Raw genomic sequence first — 20,841 nt, forward strand, 5'->3', positions numbered from 1 at the left:
GTATCAAGTTTGAATGTTCAACCTGGACTTGCGTGAATTTTCTCCCGGTACTCTGGTTTCCTCCCACATCCCAAAAACATGCATGGTAGGCTGGTTGAACACTCTAACTTGCCCCTAGGTATGAGTCTCCTTGTTTTCTACGATTGGCTGGCCAACAATTCAGGTTGGAGTGACTATATAAAAAAAAAAAAAGGAAGGTATTTAAATTCTGATTGGCTGTTGAAGCTGAAAGGGGTAGGTAGTTGCAGGAATATTTCCTGCTTGTGTGAAAACAGGTTTGTCCTGGGGCTAAGGGCGAAGCACTTCGACAGAAAAGTTTCTAATTATTTTATTCATTTTAAATTTGTGGGTTCACATCAAACGGACCTTCATGTTTTGTTTGTGTTTTCCTTAAATCTACCTGTCAGGTGTTCCGGGTGCTGGTTTTGACCTTTGTACTGGTGAGCATAAAATGTTGTTTCTCTTCTTTCAACCCAATCCAGATGTCTCACAATACTTACTCACTACAATGTACTGTATATTCTATTCTGATTACCACAGTGCGTGCTTTGGAAGAGAACTTTTACTTTATATTTTATAAAACAATATAAAAATAATGGTAATGCTTACATAATGTACTAATTAGCTCCAAAACGATGATAAATGTCCACTGTTTTTGTTAAAATCACAAAATTTACATTATTTACAAATAATACATCTCACTTTATATGCACTGTCAAATGGAAATTGATTTAAAATGTTTTTGTGTTGCCGGCACGGTGGACGACCGGTTGGCGTGTCGGCCTCACTGTTCTGGGGTAGAGGGTTCAATCCCAGGTGGATCCTCACTGTGTGGAGTTTGCATGTTGTACCCTGGCTTGCATTGCTTTTCTCCGGGAACTCTGTTCTCCTCCCACGTCCAAAAAACATGCAGGGTAGAGAGGCTGGACACTCTAAATAGCTCGTAGTTATGCGTGTGTCCATAAATGGTTTGTGCCCTGCGATTGGCTAGCTACCGATTCAGGGTATCTCCTGCCTGGTGCCCATTGTGGCTAGGATAGACTCCAGCACCCCCCATTACCCTTGTGAGGATACATTTTTTATGTTTGTAGTTTTCAGTGGTGCATTACTGAACTTGATCCAGCGCGATTTCTTATCATTTAGACCACGGGTGGGCAATTTATTTCATAAACGGACGCAGTGGGTACAGGTGTTAATTCCAACGCATCAAGAGGACAACTTTTCACCAATCTTTTGTCCTACAAGTCCAATCACTGGATTACAGTCAGGTGCCTCTTTCATCTCATTTTATCTCATTTTCTGAACCGCTTTATCCTCACTAGGGTTGCGGGGGGTGCTGGAGCCTATCCCAGCTGACTCCGGGCCAGAGGCGGGGGACACCCTGAATTGGTGGCCAGCCAATCGCAGGGCACGACACGGACAACTATTCACACTCACACTCATACCTAGGGGCAATTTAGAGTGTCCAATAAGCCTACCATGCATTTCTTTGGAATGTGGGAGGAAACCGGAGTACCCGGAAAAAACCCACGCAGGCCCGGGGAGAACAAGCAAACTCCACACAGGTGGACCGACCTGGATTTGAACCCAGCTCCCCCACTGTGAGGCCGACACGCTAACCACTCAGCCGCCCCGTCAGGTGCCTGATTTAGACCGTTGTTTGCATCTGTTGTACACTCTAACCCACAATAATTAAAGCATAAATTTGCACTGACCAATCAATTTATATTTTTATTCATAGATTTGTTGGAATTCCTGAACTCTACTATTGCTTAAACATTAAGAGTAACCTCATGGACTTTTCAAATGGTAAGGAACTGACATTTGACCAAATAGCCTTCACAAATAAAGCAAAATAGTTTCTTAAAACTTTTTTTTACTGATGCTACGTCAGGGTTCCGCCCTCATCAAAGTATTCCTGTCGAGGTGGATGAGCACATGGCACCCTCTAGTCTCGGTTTGGACTTGCCCCCTGATTCCCATCAATGCAGTGGAACGGAGAACAGCGGAATCTGGGAGCAAACTCGGGACATAAACATCTACGACAACCGGGAAAGACTCCTTCAGCGTTATTTTCAGAGTGTATCCAAAACAAGTCCTCCTCTATCCGACCCGCTCTTCAATCCCCAGATGACAGACATCCAATATGGCCACGTTTGGCTTCCAAAACAAGAAGGAAATTACCCCAGTGGTTTTAAAAAACACCAAAACCTCTCTGAGTGTTCAATCGATGAGACACATGGTTTGGAGCAGCCACTCCCACTCATGTCTGACACCAACGCCGGCTACAATGTCCCACATCGCTATCCAGCAGCATTTGCACCTGGCCACTGTAAGTGTTTCGAAGAATTGATGTAGTGTCAGGCACTGTTCCCTCTAAGCTGCGCGCGTGCGCAATTGCGCACTACTCTCGTCTTCTCTGCGCAGCAGAAATCCTATGGCGCGCAGTAAAAAAAAAAAAAACGGATTTTTTTTTTTTTTTTTTTTTTTTTTTTTTTTTTTTTTTTTTTTTTTTACCCCTTTCTTCATGATGGGCTCGGTTCTAATGTCCAAAGAGCTCCAGTATTTGTATTTAATCATTAAACGCTGTTTTCGGCTGGATTTGACCGAATTTGAGAGCATTTTGAGCTGTTTGGCGAATGGACGTATATAGACGTTTTTTTGCCTCCATCGCGATATCATCACGACATTTTACCAAGGAATTCACTTCCCTGGGCTCGGTTCTAATGTCCAAAGAGCTCCAGTATTTGTATTTAATCATTAAATGCTGTTTTAGGATGGATTTGACCCGATTGCTGTCATTTTACGGCTCGGTTCTGCTACATCTGCCCGCCCAAGAGTGCTTATTCCCGGGCTGCCATTGATGGTAGACTAACATTGATTTTTACTATAATTTGGACAACACCGGCGGCGGGCCGGATTAAAAATCCTAACGGGCCGTATATGGCCCGCGGGCCGAGGTTGAAAAACTTGTACACACACGATCCGGGGGCGGGGCGAGCGCGCGAATCCCGTTTCGGCGAAACCTCCGTTCGGCCGAATGAACGTTCGGCGGAACGTCCATTCGGCGTCCTGCCCGTCTGTCAAACGTCCGTCGGCGAAACGTCTTTAGGCGAATCATCCGAGTACCGATGATGTCGCTCACACTGGTACTCAGTGCGCTCAGGGAGGTTGACTTTCTGCTCAGACCAACGAAAAATTAGAGGGAACATTGGTGTCAGGTCATTTTTTGACAATTTATGACATGTATCGATTCATGCAATGAGAAGATTGTTGTTTTCTGAGCCTCCTTTGTATGTGAATGTAAATCTGATACACATCTGCACTATGAACACTGATTAGAATAGATTAGAACTTTATTTCATCCCGTATTCAGGAAATTTCTTGGTTGCAGTAGCAAGACAGACACAAGACACACAAGACATTGTAGACCTAGGTAAAAAACTGGAGCCACACACAAGAAGTCCAGAAGGTGGGGACCTTCTGCAGACTGAGACTGAGGTTACCGCACAGTCCCTCAGTAGTCTGGAGGTTTTAAAGATCATCCTCCTTGCCTAGATCCTCCTAAGCTGTCCTATCACCTAATCAACAGCAGTGGAGATACACATGCAATCTATACGTTATCAACAGGTGAAAAATGCCACCATAGAAAATAACGTTTCTTTCGTGACACCAAACGTCAAGCTATCAGGTTTAGAAAATGTCGACTCCGGTATCACAAAATTCGGACTAAAAAGTGACCGCTGTGACCACGTTCTGAATGCATATTTACTTTTGTAAACACACTTCAGAAGGTAACATGTTTTTTGGGCACATGCATGTCACTTCACGAATACGTTTACCGAAGAGTCGCATTTGCTTTTGTTGCATGAACGTCTCCCAAAATATAATTTTTTTAAATCGGACTTCTCATTTTCTGCAATGTGAATTCAGCCTCAAAGAAAATGATGCCTGATAGGTTTATTAATAGGTATACTTTAATAAAAACAGAGAGACATCGTTGACATATTCCGGCTACAAAACTTGCAAGGAGAATCCACCCTGACTTCGTCCTCGTCTCAGATGATTCTGCCATCCTCTGTCCATTTAGTCGCGCATAATCAAAACAAACAAAACATTTACTGTAATCTGATTCAAACAATTGCATAAGCTAACCGAATAACACCATTAAGGTCAAAAAACAACTGCCACAACGATTTCGTATCAGGTCGGAAACCAAGAACACCTGCGTAAGAATTTGCACAAGTAAGCATACAAGGTGACCTGAGTGGATCGTAAACCAAAACAACTGCGTAAGAATTTGCACAAATAAGCATAATAATTCCATATATGGTAAAACTCGAGCGACAGTATTTTTAAACAATATGCGAGTATTTTCGGAAGTTGGTTCGATTATCGCCATCTGCCGGAATCCAAGTCCTTCGTAGATCTTCCTTGGCCTGGAACGTGGTGTCCTGTCCGAGTCAATAGTCCTGAAAACAATTAAATGTCCTCGAAGTGGCTCCGTCCTTTTGCTTGGTCCCAAATTAGATGAAGCTCCTATACATATTAATGATTTAAAATGCACATATAAGAATATCACCGAATAACCCCAACAATGCCAATCGTTGTTTAGATCGATTTGATTCGTGCTTAACCAATAAATATATCCAAATCCGTATATCATTAACCCCTATTGTTTGTCAGTTAGATCAATTCAAAACAATTGAGGCTTTGTCTGACTAAATATCTACCATTTTATGTCATTGCAGGCATCTATCCAAAGCAGGAGAGTTTTCCTAAACACTGTGTGTGTCCACACCAGAGAGTCCCTCCCTTTCAGCGGGCATGGTATTAAGCATTACTCATCCCAGTAATATTTCTCTTAGCTCTCATTTGTGAATTATTTCTCTCTGTAGGAACCATCCAGGAAATAAAATGCATTATAAAGATCTTCCAAAAGCCAATAATGCCTCTCATCCACAAGGCAGAGTGTCTCCCAAGAATGTTATGTGTGAGGTCAGTTTAGGTTACCCAATTCAGGCAGATCCAGGACCTGGTACTGGAGAGACTAGGAAGACCATCACTCTTCCTGAAGAATATCGTAAGTCAAGGATACAATTACATACCTGTCAACCTCTGCAGATAGATAGATAGATATAGATATAGTTCACTAACCCGTTTGATATGCAAATGACCGTCCTCACATAAGAAAACAAGATCCCCGGTTTCCTCCCACATTCCAAAAACATACATGGCTGGCCACCGATTCAGGGTTTGGGTGGGCAAAAACGTGGTATGAGAGCCACTGTTGTAGGTTATATTACGGCGTGACTGATTAAAGCGTCTTTAAGATCTGGCAACCCTGAGGTGAAGCGTACCATCGGCTCATGATCACCATATTTGAAAATAGACGGTGCCTCGTGTGCGTGAGGTTTCAAACGTCATTACTATTTCTTTCTCAGGCAGACCCTCAACAAGTGGCTTGCGAATGGTTACCGGGCTGTGGATTGGTCGTTGGGGAACCCTGCTATAGTACTATTCAGAAAGTTTGAATATCTTAATATAATATATTAATAGGTTGTTGATTTTTAAAGTCAAAATTTAAATCAGCAACCTTAGGGAGAAATTCCGTATATACACAAACGTGTGTGTGTCTAATTTTAAGTGATACAAACATTTTCAGTGATACAATGTTTTTAAGTGATATTACCTATATAAATTCTTTCTAGGTATAAGCAACCTTTCAAGTGTGGGTAACTAAAAATGCATGTCTCTTTCTGTAATTGCAGGGAATGTTTTTATCACATATTCAGTGGATACAGCTGATGAAATGACTGTCTTCACCAAATTTCTAATAAGTCAGGGCTTCAAACCAGCAGTAGGCGACACAATTAATTTCTTTCCTTTCCCCAATCGTCCCTTCCAAAATCAATAACATTAACAACCCCCCTACCCACTATGTCTATTTGTTTCTAGATTGACATTTTTGACAATGCGACCAGACGAATGGGCATTACCAGATGGATGGACAGATTTTTGAATGATGTAAGTCTGGATTTCCTCCCACATCTCAAAAATATGCATGGTGGGCTGGTTGAACACTCTAAATTCCCCCTAGGTATGGGTATGAGCATGAATGGTTGTCTGTCTCCTTGTGCCCTGCGATTGGCTGGCCACCAATGCAGGGTGTCCCCCGCCTGGTGCCCATAGTAAGCTGGGATAGGCTCCATGGTCCCCACGATCCTTGTGAGGATAAGCGGCTCGGAAAATGAATGAATAAGTCTGATAGTTGTACAGAATAAAAAACAAAGCAGTCATGAATTCACAATTTTGCAGAAATCTGTCCTCATCATTGTGGCAATCAGCCCAAAGTACAAGGAGGATGTGGAGGGGGATGGTGATGACGAGCATGGGCTACACACCAAGTACATCCACAACCAAGTGAGATATTATGACCCACCCCCCAATATACACTTAATCTATGGAAGATGTAGTTTTGATTGTGTGGAAAAAGAATAGCAGTGAGGATACATGCTAATATTTCGTGTGTGGTCGATTGGTCGCCGGTCTTTTGGTCGCGGTCTTTTGGTCGCGGTCTTTTGGTCGTGGTCTTTTGGTGGCCCCGACCGCCACAACGGGCGACCAAAAGACCGGCGACCAAAAGACAGACGACCAAAAGACCGACGACCAAAAGACCGGCGACAAAACAAGGTAAAACAACACGGTCTACGTATCAATAAAAGCCAACAATGACCATGAGCAGTTTCACTAAGCCGACATGTGAGTGTATAAGAGTTTGTATGTACATGCATTGTCCCTTTAAGAAGCTACGTCAGTCAGGGTCTTAACAAGTTCTCCAACAAAAAACAATAAAAGTCCGGGAAATTTGGAGCTTTTCTTTAGCCTAATAATTACTAGGGCATTAAGTATGACTATTTTTCCCCAGATTCAAAATGAATTCATCCAACAAGGCTGTCTGAACTTCAGACTTATACCAGTGTTGTTCTCCAATGCGACTAAAGTAAGTACATTACATTTCCTTGTTCCATTACTGATATTTTGTATTGTGGGGAAGAAAATGTTTTTGTTGAAAATGGAGGAAGGAATGTTGTTCGTACCATCATTTGGATCCTGCAGTAAAATCTTGGGCCATCAGTCTTACATAATGCTCCTTTAACATGTCAAAAACATTTCTTTTTTAATGATACATCTAATGAGCACCTATATTGTTGCCTTTCCTGTTTTCAATTATATGAAATGTAGTTCGCACACACCCCTTCCATTCTCACCCTTCTACCGTGCCCTCCCAAACACAGTAAAAGCCAATGAGTTTAGGGCAAACACAATTTTAGCAAAACATTGCCTATTTCACGGTGTGACACAAGAAGCTCAAAAGGATTGCATCTAAAGGCTAATCATTAATTTACAGAGTGCAAATCTGAAACATTGCTGTAATCACAATACTGTAATCTGTCCACTGCAATTAACGCGATTATTTGCCATGCCTAATTATACTCTTTTTTTATGTTTGTGGGACAGAAACATGTACCAAGTTGGCTTCAGAACACAAGGATCTACAGGTGGCCTCTTGACACACAGAACCTGCTCTTGCGCCTGTTTAGGGAGGAGCGCTACATCATTCCACAGAAAGAAGCATCTCTCACCCTCACAATTTCGCCACTGTGAAAAAATAAACAACAAATTACCGCTTGAGAAGACACAATAACAGCCTCCAAGGGAAATTGCCATTTCTAAGGACTGTCTTTACTTATCTTACCTTTTGATTCACTAGCAAGTCGTGTAAGTTCTATATGATAAATCCATTTTACAACACAAATTGTCAGGGTATCACGTTGCATGCCAGATTGATTATTTCATATAGATGCTACAATTAAATTATCCACATCAATACATGGGAAATAGTGTGGAGCATCAGCCCCACAGTTCTTAGACTGAGGGTTCAATCCCAGGTCTGGACATTCCTGTGGGGAGTTTGCATGTGTTCCCCGGGCTTGAGTGGGTTTTGTCTGAGTACTCCGGAGCAATTTCTGGGAGCTCGTGACTCAAGAAACATTTTGCCGGACTAGAACAAAGTGCCACGGACATTCGCTCGGTGGATAGCAGTGGCACACACTCACTGTCAGAGTTCGTGTGCGGTCGATTGGTCGCCGGTCTTTTGGTCACCGTCTTTAGGTCGCCGGTCTTTTGGTCGCCCCGACCGCGACAACAGGCGACCAAAAGACCGGCGACAAAACAAGGTAAAACAACACGGTCTACACATCAATAAAAGCCAACAATGGCCATGAGCAGTTCCCCTGAGCCGACGTGTGAATGTATAAGAGTTTGTATGTACATGCGTTGTCCCTTTAAGAAGCTACGTCAGTCAGGGTCTTAACAAGTTCTCCAACAAAAAGGCAAAATAAAATGGCAGATAAAGTTATGTAGCAGCCCGGCGGTCGAGTGGATAGCGCATCGATCTCACAGTTCTAGGGTCGAGGTCAACACTGTGTGGAGTTTGTATGCTCTCCCAGGGCTTCTATGGCTTTTCTTCGGGTACTCAAATTTCCTCCCACATCCCAAAGACATACAGGGTAGGCTGATTGAACACTCTAAATTGCCCCTAGATATGACTGTGAGCGTAAACTGTTTTCTGTCTTCTTGTGCACTCCGATTGGTTGGCCACCAATTCAGGGTGTTCTCCACCTGGTTCCCATAGTTAGCTGGGAGAGGCTACAGCCACCCCCTGCTAAAAATGTTTCCTAACAGCAGTTTTATGTACTTCCTGGAAATATTAAGCACAATCAAGGTCTCCTCCTCCCCTGTAAACATCATTTTCCATTTGCAATTTATATATATAACTCAATAAAAATAGCTGTTGTTGATCATCCAAATCATAGGAGCAGGAAGAAAAGAGGTCTGTGTAAGTCATGAATGTAAAAAGTATTTCCAAATAGGGACAGGAAGTCTTAAGATGACAAACACCTTTATCTAGATCAGTGTTTTTTTCCCTCGGTTTGGTGACACTCGGTTCAATACACATCGATTCATCATGTCCATACACGATAACATGCCCCGCTTGACCATCACTGACTGCAGATGATCATGTGACATTGCATGGCCTTCATCAGATCACACATGAGGGCACTTCCCTGTTAACTCCAGGCCTGCCAAGGCCAATAAATCCATCTTTTATTTTTCCGCTAATACATGCTGTTTGTTTCAGCCTTATCTTTGGAGTAAAACACTGAAAAACACTCAAAGATGTGTTTCTATAAAAGGCAATACAGTGTAATTCCACCTACCTATGGAACGCATCACTTTGCAAGAAACAACAAAACAATGGCATTCTTGATGATGAACGCTTTGTATTGATCAATAAATTGTAAAAATAACATAACCATGTGTAGACTGACCAATAATATGAATGTCTCATTTCAACTCATCTTATTTATGAACCGCATTATCCTCATTAGGGTCGCGGGGGGTGCTGGAGCCAATCCCAGCTGCCAGAGGCAGGGGATAGCCTGAATCGGTGGGCAGCCGATTGCAACGCACAAGGTGACGGACAACCATGCACACTCACACCCATAACTAGGGGCAATTCAGAGTGTCCAATCAGCCTAATATATATGTTTTCGGAATGTGGGGGGAAACCAGACTACCGAATGGACATTCATATGAACGCTTTACTCACCAGAGATGTCTTCAACTCTTTTTGGTTAAGTCGTCAACCTTGGGAACCCAGGTGCGGAGCGGAGGTCCAGCCCGTCAAAAGGGTGTTAAATGCCGTGGCCACGGACCTTCCCAGATGTCGATTCAGCACCTGGATTCCTTCGGTATATTGACTCCCAGGTTCGAAGGACCAATAAATGATAGGTTCACCAATAGGCATTCCCAAAATGCATGCACAAATAAAGAGAAAAGACAGTCTTCTGGATTTTGTACTTGCAAGGAGAACAAACCGTTGATGTCAAGTCCCCGCTCCGTTCTGGCATCACACACCTTTTTTGCTGTTTATTAAATTCAAGGACCCTAGTTACAATGAACGTCTCAACACTCAGGGGAAGGATGGAAACAGAAGTGAGACGTCAAAACAAATGAAGGTCTGAAAGTCGTGTGCAGCTCAAGGTGTTTTGTATCTTCTTTGTTTAGTCCACTCTAAGCAGTCCAAAGCATTTTGGCTTCTCTTTGTTTAGCCTAACTATGGTTCTCAGGAGCAAAGCATTTACTTCGCTGCAAGCCAACATATGATAATATGAAACTGAGTAATAGTAAAGCAAAGCATATTCTTCATTGCAAGCAAATATATAATACGTAATGTGAAACTAATAATCCTCTAATGATAATGAGGAAAGTTTAATAGTAAAGCAAAGCATTCTTAATTGCAAGCAAATATATAATAATGTGCAGCTAATACTCCTGACATGGACCGACCTGGACTTGAACCAAGGACCCCAGAGCTGTGAGCCCGACACGCTAGCCACTTGCGTCACCGGGCCGCCCTAGTACGAAAGTATGATTTTAAAAAATATATTTCACATGAATTACGGCTTTTCTCAGTGTACTCTAGTTGGTAGGCTGGTTGATCCCTCAAATTGCTCCTAAGTATGAGTGTGAATGTGAATCGTTGCCAACAATGTGACCTGTCTGGTTCCCCTAGTTGGCCCGGATAGGCTGCCCCACCCCCCGCCACCCTTGTGAGGATAAGTGGTACAGAAAGTGAATGAATGAATTACGGCCTGACACGACTAGAGATCGAGATCGTGACCGGACGATTCGCCGAAAGACGTTTCGCCGACGGACGTTGGCCGACGGACAGTTCGCCGAACGGACGTTTTGCCGAAACGGGATTTGCGCAAGGTTTAAAACGCAAGATTAAACGCAAGGATGAAATAAAAACTATAATAAATTGGCAGCACATTGTAGTACGTACTTGTATTTAGAAATATGTCCAGCGGGGGGCAATACATGCCCTTGTTATTCCTAAATGAATGTTATCTGTAACGGGCCGTATATGGACCGCGGGCCGAGGTTGAAAAACATGTTTACACACGATCCGGGGGCGGGGCGAGCGCGCGAATCCCATTTCGGCGAAACGTCCGTTCGGCGAACTGTCCGTCGGCGAGACGTCTTTCGGCGAATCGTCCGAGTACCCTAGAGATAGAAAACAAGATATCTCATCTCATTTTCTGAACCGCTTTATCCTCACTAGGGTCGCAGGGGTGCTGGAGCCTATCCCAGCTGACTTCGGGCCAGAGGCGGGGGACACCCTGAATTGGTGGCCAGCCAATCGCAGGGTACAAGGAGACAAACAACTATTCACGCTCACACTCATACCTAGGGGCAATTTAGAGTGTCCAATCAGCCTACCATGCATGTCTTTTGAATGTGGGAGGAAACCACAGTACCCGGAGAAAACCCACACAGGCTCGGGGAGAACATGCACACTCAACACAGGTTGACAGACCTGGATTTGAACCCAGCTCTCGCACTGTGAGGCCGACGTGCTAATCACTCATCCACCGGCCGACGTGCTAATCACTCATCCACCAGGCCGACGTGCTAATCACTCATCCACCAGGCCGCCCCAAAACAAGATACGTGCTGCATATTTTAGTAGTAATAATATTCAAACAGGCGACCTGTTGGATGAGTGGGTAGCACACCGACCTCACAGTTCTGGGTTCGGGGGTTCAATTCCTGGTCGGTCCTCACTGTGTGGAGTTGGCATGTTCTCGTAGGGCTTGCGTTGCTTTTCTCCAGGTGCTCCGGTTTCCTCCCTGGTCGTTTTTCAAATTAATTTATTTTTGGGGTTGTTTTTTTAACTAATTATTTTTCGTATCCTCTGTTTTTTAAATTAATTATTTTTTGTGGGTTGTTTTTTGAATTAATTACTCACATTAATAACCCAAAAAATAATTAATTAGAAAAAGGAAGGAAAAAAATAATAATTAAAAAAACAAAGCCAAAAATTGTTTAATTTGAAAAACAAAGAAGAAAAATAATAATTAAAAACCCCCAAAAATAATTATTTTGAAAAACGGAGTTATGAAAAATATTTATTAATAAAACAACACCAAAATTAAGTACTAATTTGAAAAACGAGGAAAAAAATAAAAATAAAAAAACAACCCCAGAAATTGCATTCATTTAAAAAACGGAGGTTTAAAAAAAGTAATTCAAAAAACAACCCCAAAAATAAATTAATTTGAAAAACGGCCAGGGCTTTTTTATTTTTAAGGTGAATGCAATAAGCATAATGCTCGTGGGTTTTAAAGTAGAAGAGGCTCATCGACAAGCATTTTCCAGAGGACGGCGTTTCAAAATAAACCACATGATCGTCGTGTTTTAACAGCATCATTCAGCGCAATTTTGTCTTGCTTTGAAAATTTCTACAAGAACCGGTATTATATTGTAGTATACATATCTTCTAGCTTGACAGTAGGGCACTGGCTTTTCTCGTCGTTTCGCCTCTTAAGGAAGTCCATGGATCCCCAATGGAGGGGGCTGTCGGCTCGGGCTAGCACCGATGCTTGATTAGGGAAAGACGCCGCATACCGGAAGGCCGGGGGAACGTCTTCCTGACTGAAAACAAAAACACTATGGACTCCTGAAAAGATTACGCGACAGTCACTGAAGAAGATGGAACTGACAGTGGGAGAGAGTAGCGTTACAAGTGGCGTCGTCTAGTTCGGTTCCTCTGCCGCAACTGGACCTCAACTGTTGAATATTGGTACGCGTTGGCACCGCGGAACCTTTGTTCATGTTTCCCCCCCCTTCTTCATAGACAGAGCTCGGCTTCTCCTGGTCTTCGTCGCAGTTTTTAAAACGTGACAGCACCCTCGTTGGCTCTTCTGGGCTGGCAGTCGAGGACTTGGCCATAAATGGACTCCCATCAACTGTTTGCCCTCTTCTGCTGAGTGCGTGGCGGCCGTAGCAGTCATGTTTGCCGTGCGCATCGTCACCGCAGACTACTACCTGGCAAACCCCATTAAAGACCTGGATGCGTGTTATTCTGAGTTCAGGGAAAGCAACGTGAACAAAGTACCGGTGGTGCGGATATTTGGAGCAACACCCGCAGGTTAGTCAATGAATTGTTCGTCTTTTGTTGTTTGTCGACGAAGCCACGGTGCAGCGTTCACTGTATTCCACGCGGCAACGGTATCCCGCTGTATTTTGCACGCTCGCATGCTCACTGGACCCCTGAGATCAATCATATCGAGAGTTGGACCGTGAAATTATGACAATATTACATCATGACATGGCAATCAGGGTGATTTAAGTGCGTGGTCACACGACGTCGCAAAGCGTGAAACACCGTTTCTAACCCACGCATGTCGTTTCCTGCAGCGAAGAGATCCCCCTCCCTTCCCCCTTTTAAGACCAGACGGCTTTATGGAGGCTCCAACAGCACTAACATGGCGTGGCCTAGGCGATCACCTTAGATATTCTGTATTCTGTCACATCTGGACAGTTGACGATGCATATAAGACGTTTGTGTGTTTTTAAAACCTGCCCCCAATTTCATATCAATCCGTTTTAGTCTTGTACATCAACACCATTTAAGTTGAATTGAGAATTGCTTAATGATGATCATGCAACTTAGATTAAATAGCAATGAGAAGATGCGTCCAAAAAATAAGAAAATACACATATGGGAAGAAGGCATGGTTGTAGTACAAAAATATTTTGGGCTGAGGAGTGGCAGTTGCGTTCAAATACAAATTCCCAGCAAATATGATTATATTTGTTTTTCTGCTAACCAATAGTTTTGTTTCCTGATAATTTATTCAGCTTCAGTCCAAATGATTTTGCCGCACCCTCTCTGTATTTAACAGGTGGGGGATGATGTATTTGTTGTAGTTGGAGTCTGGTGATTGATACATGGTATCAATGGCTATGTTTACATGGATGCTTCTTCAGTGGTACCTCTAGTTATAAAATGAAAATTTTCCAGAAGAGGTTTCATATCTTTGAATTTTTTGTAAATAGAAGTGTTTTTACATTGAATTTGCATGATTTGTTCCACAATCTTTAATACTAGCCCCTAAACCAGGGGTAGGCATACCAGTCCTCTAGTGTCGCTGCGGGAGCAGGTTTTTGTTCCAATCGATCCAACACAGCCATCTTAACGAATAAGGTTTGTACTGAAACAAGAAGCAACTGACTGAAATCCACTGATTACGCTTCTAAGATACCAGATTGGTGAAAAGGTTTTTTCTTACAGGTTGGAACGAAAACCCACATCCACTGCGACCCATTGTGGAATAGTTTGCCCACCCCTGCCCCAATCCCTTTAAAAAGGGATAAATGGATCCAAAGCTTGGATTAAATATGTTTGCATATCCTCCTGACTACCAGGAAAAAACGTTGTCCAATCACATTTATTGTGAAATCTATGTGAAGTCATTGGAATACTGCAAAAGAATTTGGTATCATTGGAAAGCTCTGAATGTCCTCTATAGAGCACAAAAGTTAATGCAATTGGATGCACTGGGTGGAAGATATTTTGGTTTACAAATGTCCTCTACAGAGGACAAATTGGAACTACCTGTTGCCAGGAGGATATGTATGTATGCAAAAAATGAAAATTTATTAAGAGATTCAAATGAAAAAGAAATGTTCCAACCGGGTGGAATTTCGAGTGGCACCTGAGTAGACGTACGTACACATGCACGTAAATGCAAAACCTAACAATTAAAAATTACAGAAAAACTCATTGACAAACAAAGGCACATGAACCAGGAACTCACTGCAGCCCATAGCTGATCAGCCATGTTCCTGGGGAAGATTAAAAAGTGCCCCGAAAAGGGGCTTTTCCTCTGACGGCGGCAGGTACACTGGCCGCTACCCTAACTGGGTACACGGTCGTTTGGTCGCCGATCTTTTGGTCGCCCGGAAGGTATGTGATAATTACCATTTAAATCGTTGCTCAAATTCCCTAAATACAAACTGAATTACTATTTAGTCATACTTAATGCCCTAGTAATTATTAGGCTAAAGAAAAGCTCCAAATTTCCTGGACTTTTATTGTTTTTTGTTGGAGAACTTGTTAAGACCCTGACTGACGTAGCTTCTTAAAGGGACAACGCATGTACATACAAACTCTTATACATTCACACGTCGGCTCAGGGAAACTGCTCATGGCCATTGTTGGCTTTTATTGATGCGTAGACCGTGTAGTTTTACCTTGTTTTGTCGCCGGTCTTTTGGTCGTCGGTCTTTAGGTCGCCCGTTGTCACGGTCGGGGCGACCAAAAGACCGGCAACCAATCGACCGCACATGCCCTAACCGGGACAGCTATGCCGTCGGGCTGGCACCGTGACCCCCTTGTCGGGCCGCGTGGATGCTACCCCTCGCGGGGCTGTGTTTAGTGTGACAATTTTGAAATAAAATACTGGATACAGGAAGTGTATTTATATTTCAGGGGATTTTTGATTTCTTTTGACGTTTGTTCCAATCTAAATAAATTAGATTTATTTAATAAAGGGATAATACATATTAATGAACATATACATGTTCATGTAAATCAGTGGTCCCCAAACTATTCCAGAAAGGGCTGCAGTGGGTGCGGGTTTTCCCTTCCAACCTGTAAGCGGAAACCTTTCCACCAATCTGGTATCGTAGAAGTGCAATCAGTGGATTGCAGTCAGGTGCTTCTTTTTTCAGCAGAAACCTCATTGGTTAAACTGTGTGTTGGATGGGTTGGAACAAAAACCTGCACCCACAGCGGCCCTCGAGGACTGGTTTGGAGATCTCTGATGTAAATGAACATATAAATGTAAACATGTAAGATTATAGCAGAAGGCTAGTTTCCATCTTTAGTCCCTTGTGCAGGTTGAAGATAAAATCAATAACGTGATACAGGACAAAAGACTAGAGAGCAGCATTGAAACGATGAGACATACACAAGTAGCACAGGTTTAGGCAGCGTTGTGATCACAATGTTGTTCATCCAGCAGCCAGGTTGTAAGATGATTGACAGAGTTTCTGAGACGGGAGTTCACGTATGGTAATTGGTTTTGAGTTCCAGGTATGTGAGGCACGAACAGAGAAGCTGGTTTGGCTAAAAGCTGTCTTTCTGAAGGGAACTACATAGTCACCTCTAGAACCAGCTTTGTTGATCTGTTGGATTTTTTAAAAAAGAATTCTTGCACTGAAGGAGAAACTTTGTGATAGAAGATTATTTTTTTAAACCAAGATGGCATTACCATATTTAACAGTATTCTCCTAGTTCAGGCATTTGTTTGTGATTGTACGTTTTTGGTTTTCTGTCCAATACTTTCAGAACTTGTTTATAAACTGTTTCAACATAATCATTTGTTTCAGATGTACTGTAATTATTTTCTGTGTTAAAATTGAATTTGGTGTTTAAGAAGTCTTTTTTCAAACTTGAGTCTAGTCAGGGTCGTCTTATATTCGGGCCAATATGGTATATATGTGTTTTTTGTTATTCATGGAAGCTAGCATAAATTGAGTGAATGGAAGGCAGGGTAGGCAGAAGACTAAACTGGTCTGTGTATTAGACATAAAACTTTTGCTTGAGATATAAGATCTTACAATTGCTGAAAGATGTGACAGTAATAAAACGTGAATAATACGCAACGTAACACAAACATTTCAAGTAGAAATGGACAGAGCAATGAATTTTTGCTCCTACTTTTTCTACTACCATTTCGAGTATATTTGGTCAATCTTTGCATTTCAAAACAATTTGTTCTGACCAAAGGCGTAAATGTAGCAAATGAGCTGGTGCTGTTCTTCCCAGAATGATCCTGCATGTTGGCTTCTAAGGGATTAGATATTAAGCAGGGTTTCATAAGCGCCAGTGTGTAGGTCACAGGCCACGAAGGAAAAATAACCTCATTTGAGTGAGATTCATGACAACTGACAAATCAGAAGCTTATCACTCAATTTGTGTAATAAGCAGTGAGGTTAATGATGCCACCGACGTGACATGAAAAGGCTTTACACCAATATTTGGAAATATTTTGAAAGGGAAAAAAAAGTCAAAATAAGATACAATCAGACCGCAGCTTGAAATGACCCAAATCAGAATGTCTGTTTTGGATCTTTTTTAACTGAGATTCTTTCATGATGGTTGGAACAGGCCAAGTCACATGGAATCTGATATTTTAAAATCACATGCCACGTGATGGTGTAGTTTTCACTTGCTTGAAAGTTCAAACTTCTGTGAATAAGTAATTAAATTACTATACTTATTATTCAATTATGAAAGTAACCTTGTCACCTTACTTTAAAAAAAATAAAATATTGTTGTTCTGTTGTGCAATAAAGATAAGACAATCAATAACAAAACCTGCAGAAATGTTGACAGTCACCTTTTATTTTTATAAATTTGCTTCCAAACCAAAAGTTGCTGTGGAACATGTACAAATAAAATAATCAATTGAAGACATCATCATTATTTACAAGTGGATTTTTTTCATCCTCGCAAAAAGAAACGGCGCACTCTCACGTGGCCATTAAAAAAAATAAAAAGTTGGGTGAACTTAACCATTTTAAGTTTAGAAGAAGCTATTTTTTGTGTCCTGCATTATTAGTAGTCTATATTATTAAAAAATAGTTGATGTTAATTACCATCATCGTTTTATCAGCTAGGTCTAATAATTGCAAATGCAAATGGTTGTCTGTCTCTGTGTGCCTTATGGCTGACTGGTGACCAGTCCTGGGTGTATTCTGCTTTTTAACCCAAATTATCTTGAATTGGCTCCAGCTACCCTTGCGAAAATACGCAGTACATATTATGAATGAATGAATATAGGCCACATTACCATGTTTCTAAATATAGCATTTTTCAGAATGTGATTGAGGTGTGAACAGTCCTCTTGACCAGAAATCAGAATTCATGCAACCATGACATAAATTTAGATTGCTCAGTAAGTGAAATAGCGCTAAGGTGTTATAGACGTAGTTGTGCAGTGGTGGGACAGTGAAGTGTTCAACTGATAAGGAGTTGAGTTCAAAGACAACATTTTGGGATCCTACCATAGTGGATGACCTAACTTCATCTTTCCTCACTGCATTTAATAATATAAAACTTTTTTTTTTAAATTAAGAGCGATTACAACTTGAATATTTGTGCTACTGAAACCTAACCCCTCTTACAATTGCATGAAGCCATGATACCCCATACAGATTTTTAAAGTAAGGAAAAATACACCAATTTACTATGGTATAAGCAGTTTTATTTTGATCATGATATAAAATATTTTTCCAATGCATTCTATGTAAATTAATATTTTAATGGCGGCCCGATGGATGAGTGGTTAACTCATTGGCCTCACAGTTCTGGGCTTCAGGGTTCAAGTCCAGGTCGGTCCTCCTATGTGGAGTTTGCATGTTATCCCTGGCCTGCATGATTTTTCTCTGGGTATTCTGGTTTTCCTCCTACATTCCAAAAACATGCATGGTAGGCTGGTTGGACACTCTGAATTGCATCTATGTATGAGTGAGCGGGAATGGTTGTCCGTGTCCTCGTGCCCTGCGATTGGCTGGCCACCAATTCAGGGTGTCTCATGTCTCGTGCCCGAAGTCAGCTGGTATAGGCTCCAGCACCCCTGCAACCCTTGTGAGGATAAGCGGTTCAGAAAATGAATGAATGGCTGTTTTAAAGCCAACCTCTATAGGAACTCTCTTGTACCGCAGGATTTTTGAAATACAGTAATACTATTGTCATACCTCTACTTGGGAATGTCTCTAGGTACGAAATGTTCAGTCTACAAAGCTTTTTTTATGCAAAGGAGTGCCTCGAGATACGAAAAAGATCCAAATTATGAAATCCCCCAAAAAGTAAATGCATTCCTTATCCGTTATTTTATTTGGAAAATATTGTCGCGGATGCATTGATTCTCACTTGAGAATATCGCTACACTCTACTTGGCTCTCAATTGCTGTCTCACAACAACCCTCCATGTTTCTCTGACCCGTTCTCTGCTTAATCTTATGCTTGGAAGAAGCTGTGGCCGAGTGCCTTCGAAGGATTCTCAGTTGACAAAAACTCTTCATGTTTCAAGATTCTCTTATGTTTTTTTCACCGCCGTTCATCGTCTTGAAGTTTTTCTTGGAGGAAGCTGTGGCCGCCGAGTGCCTTCAGGCGTCAACCTGAAGGACCTAAGGATGATGTTGACGAGCTGGTCGAGGGGCACCAAAACAAACTCTTAACGGAGCAGGAGTAAATGCAACGCTCGGCAATACATGAGGAATTCAACGAGAAGGCGGCTGAGGAGGAAGCAGCCACCATTCCAACAGCACCAATCAGAAAATGGGGGAGAAATTTTGCACATTTTACGACTTCATGGAAAAAACATCCTGAAAGTGTTCACGAGTCGTGCGATCGCCCACTTTAACGATGTTTGATTGTGCATTTTAAAAACATAATTAAAAGTCGTCAAAGGGAATTGTCTTTAAGATTAATTTTTCTCAATATCCGTCAACAAGCCCAGCCGAAAGGGAACTAACTTCCTCTTGTTCCCCTGCGTTTCAACACGGATAGATTTTGTATGCTTGTTATTCATTTTAAGACATTAATAAATCATTGTCTTTGACCAATTTTAAAGGGGTTTAGTTGGTAGTTGTGTGAGGACTGTGGAACGAAAGAGAGAATTTACATATAAAGTACTGCTCTACTTACCAAATTTTGAAGTTACGAAAGAAGTTCTGGAACCAATTAATTTCGTAAGTAGAGGTACGACAACATGAAACACTGATAAAAAGGGGTTATTTCAACTGTGTATGTATAGTTAGTTGTCTTGCATGTCATAGTTTATCTTATCTCCCCATATAATTTGTGAAGGACAGTTTTTTGCTTTGTTGCTTATCGCTTAAATCCCCCACAATGTATGCCCCTCCGATCCAGCCATAATTGCCTTCCACATTGTGGCATGTTTAAAATGAATTCCCGTTCCTCATGAGATGATTAAAACCCTTCACTCATTAGACAGACTAATTTCACTAGTGACTGTTGTTCCTGTGTTTGGAATCAAGCTTACGGTTTATATATATTTATATATATTTTTTTTACTAATAAAATTAGAGATGCTATCTGGTATGTGTTGACACGACTATAATATAATCAGTTTTCCTTTGAAAGTGGCCTGAAGCTGCCATTTCCAAAACATTAGCCCTTTAATTTTATGTTAACTTTTATGTCATCTGTGCCGCCTTTGTGGTGCATCTGCTCTGCACCACGTGGCTTTGGCTCCAATCCCAGACCCCAAACTCCCTGTCCTTCTATGACCTAAGCCATGAACACTCCTACCAGTCAGTCAGGTCTGTGTAATTCAATGCCTGCTCCCGTTTGTTTCCTTTTATTCTGGGGGAGGTGAGTGGAAGTGTTTTTTTTAATAACTAGAATTTACTGTGTTACCAGTCTAAACATGCTCACTATATAGAGTCTTGTCTTAAATGAATGGAAAACAAAAAAGTAATGATCAGATAAATAAATGAGCTCTCAAGTCCCTGTTTTGTTTGTTTAAATGTGCAAAACAAGAGAGGGAGAGGAAGTGAATGACCAGCAGAGAAAGGAATGAATTGGTGGGGGCCCCTTTCACCCCAGGTATGACTCTCCCCTGGGGAAACACTAATGCAATCTGACGGAATTCCTCATGGATCCATTAATAGGATAAGAGGAAGTTTCAAGGACTCCCCTGCTCATTAAGATGGCCGATTTAGAATTTTTAAACCTCAAATTTTGGTTTCTGGCTTTCTTCTTCACACCGATCTATGTGATAAGGATGATATTCAAAGGTTTATAGCAAGTAACAACATACTGATTAGTGATTTCCCAATGGAATACTAATTGTCGGTATCTTTTCCCGATACAGCTCTTTTTGAAGT

At 41.7% G+C, this 20,841-nt stretch overlaps 2 protein-coding genes across 3 annotated transcripts in view; both read left to right on the forward strand.

Moving 5' to 3' along the window:
- The first annotated feature begins 247 nt into the window (after window positions 1-247).
- Window positions 248-7,891, forward strand: traf3ip2a (TRAF3 interacting protein 2a). Its single transcript, XM_077587964.1, has 10 exons — window positions 248-440; window positions 1,742-1,809; window positions 1,895-2,332; window positions 4,752-4,830; window positions 4,899-5,083; window positions 5,772-5,860; window positions 5,959-6,027; window positions 6,319-6,423; window positions 6,929-7,003; window positions 7,522-7,891. The coding sequence occupies exons 2-10, from the start codon at window positions 1,794-1,796 to the stop codon at window positions 7,666-7,668; spliced, it is 1,203 nt and encodes a 400-aa protein (XP_077444090.1). The 5' UTR covers window positions 248-440; window positions 1,742-1,793; the 3' UTR covers window positions 7,669-7,891.
- A 4,556-nt stretch (window positions 7,892-12,447) lies between these two features.
- Window positions 12,448-20,841, forward strand: part of rev3l (REV3 like, DNA directed polymerase zeta catalytic subunit) — a 55,354-nt gene continuing 46,960 nt past the window's right edge. For both annotated transcript variants that reach the window (XM_077587892.1, XM_077587893.1), the window contains exon 1: window positions 12,448-13,063. In XM_077587892.1, coding sequence (XP_077444018.1) covers window positions 12,925-13,063 — 139 coding nt within the window. In that variant the 5' untranslated portion in view covers window positions 12,448-12,924. The remainder of the gene's footprint in view (window positions 13,064-20,841) is intronic.

This window comes from Stigmatopora argus, chromosome 19, assembly GCF_051989625.1.
Source record: "Stigmatopora argus isolate UIUO_Sarg chromosome 19, RoL_Sarg_1.0, whole genome shotgun sequence".
NCBI lineage: Eukaryota > Metazoa > Chordata > Actinopteri > Syngnathiformes > Syngnathidae > Stigmatopora > Stigmatopora argus.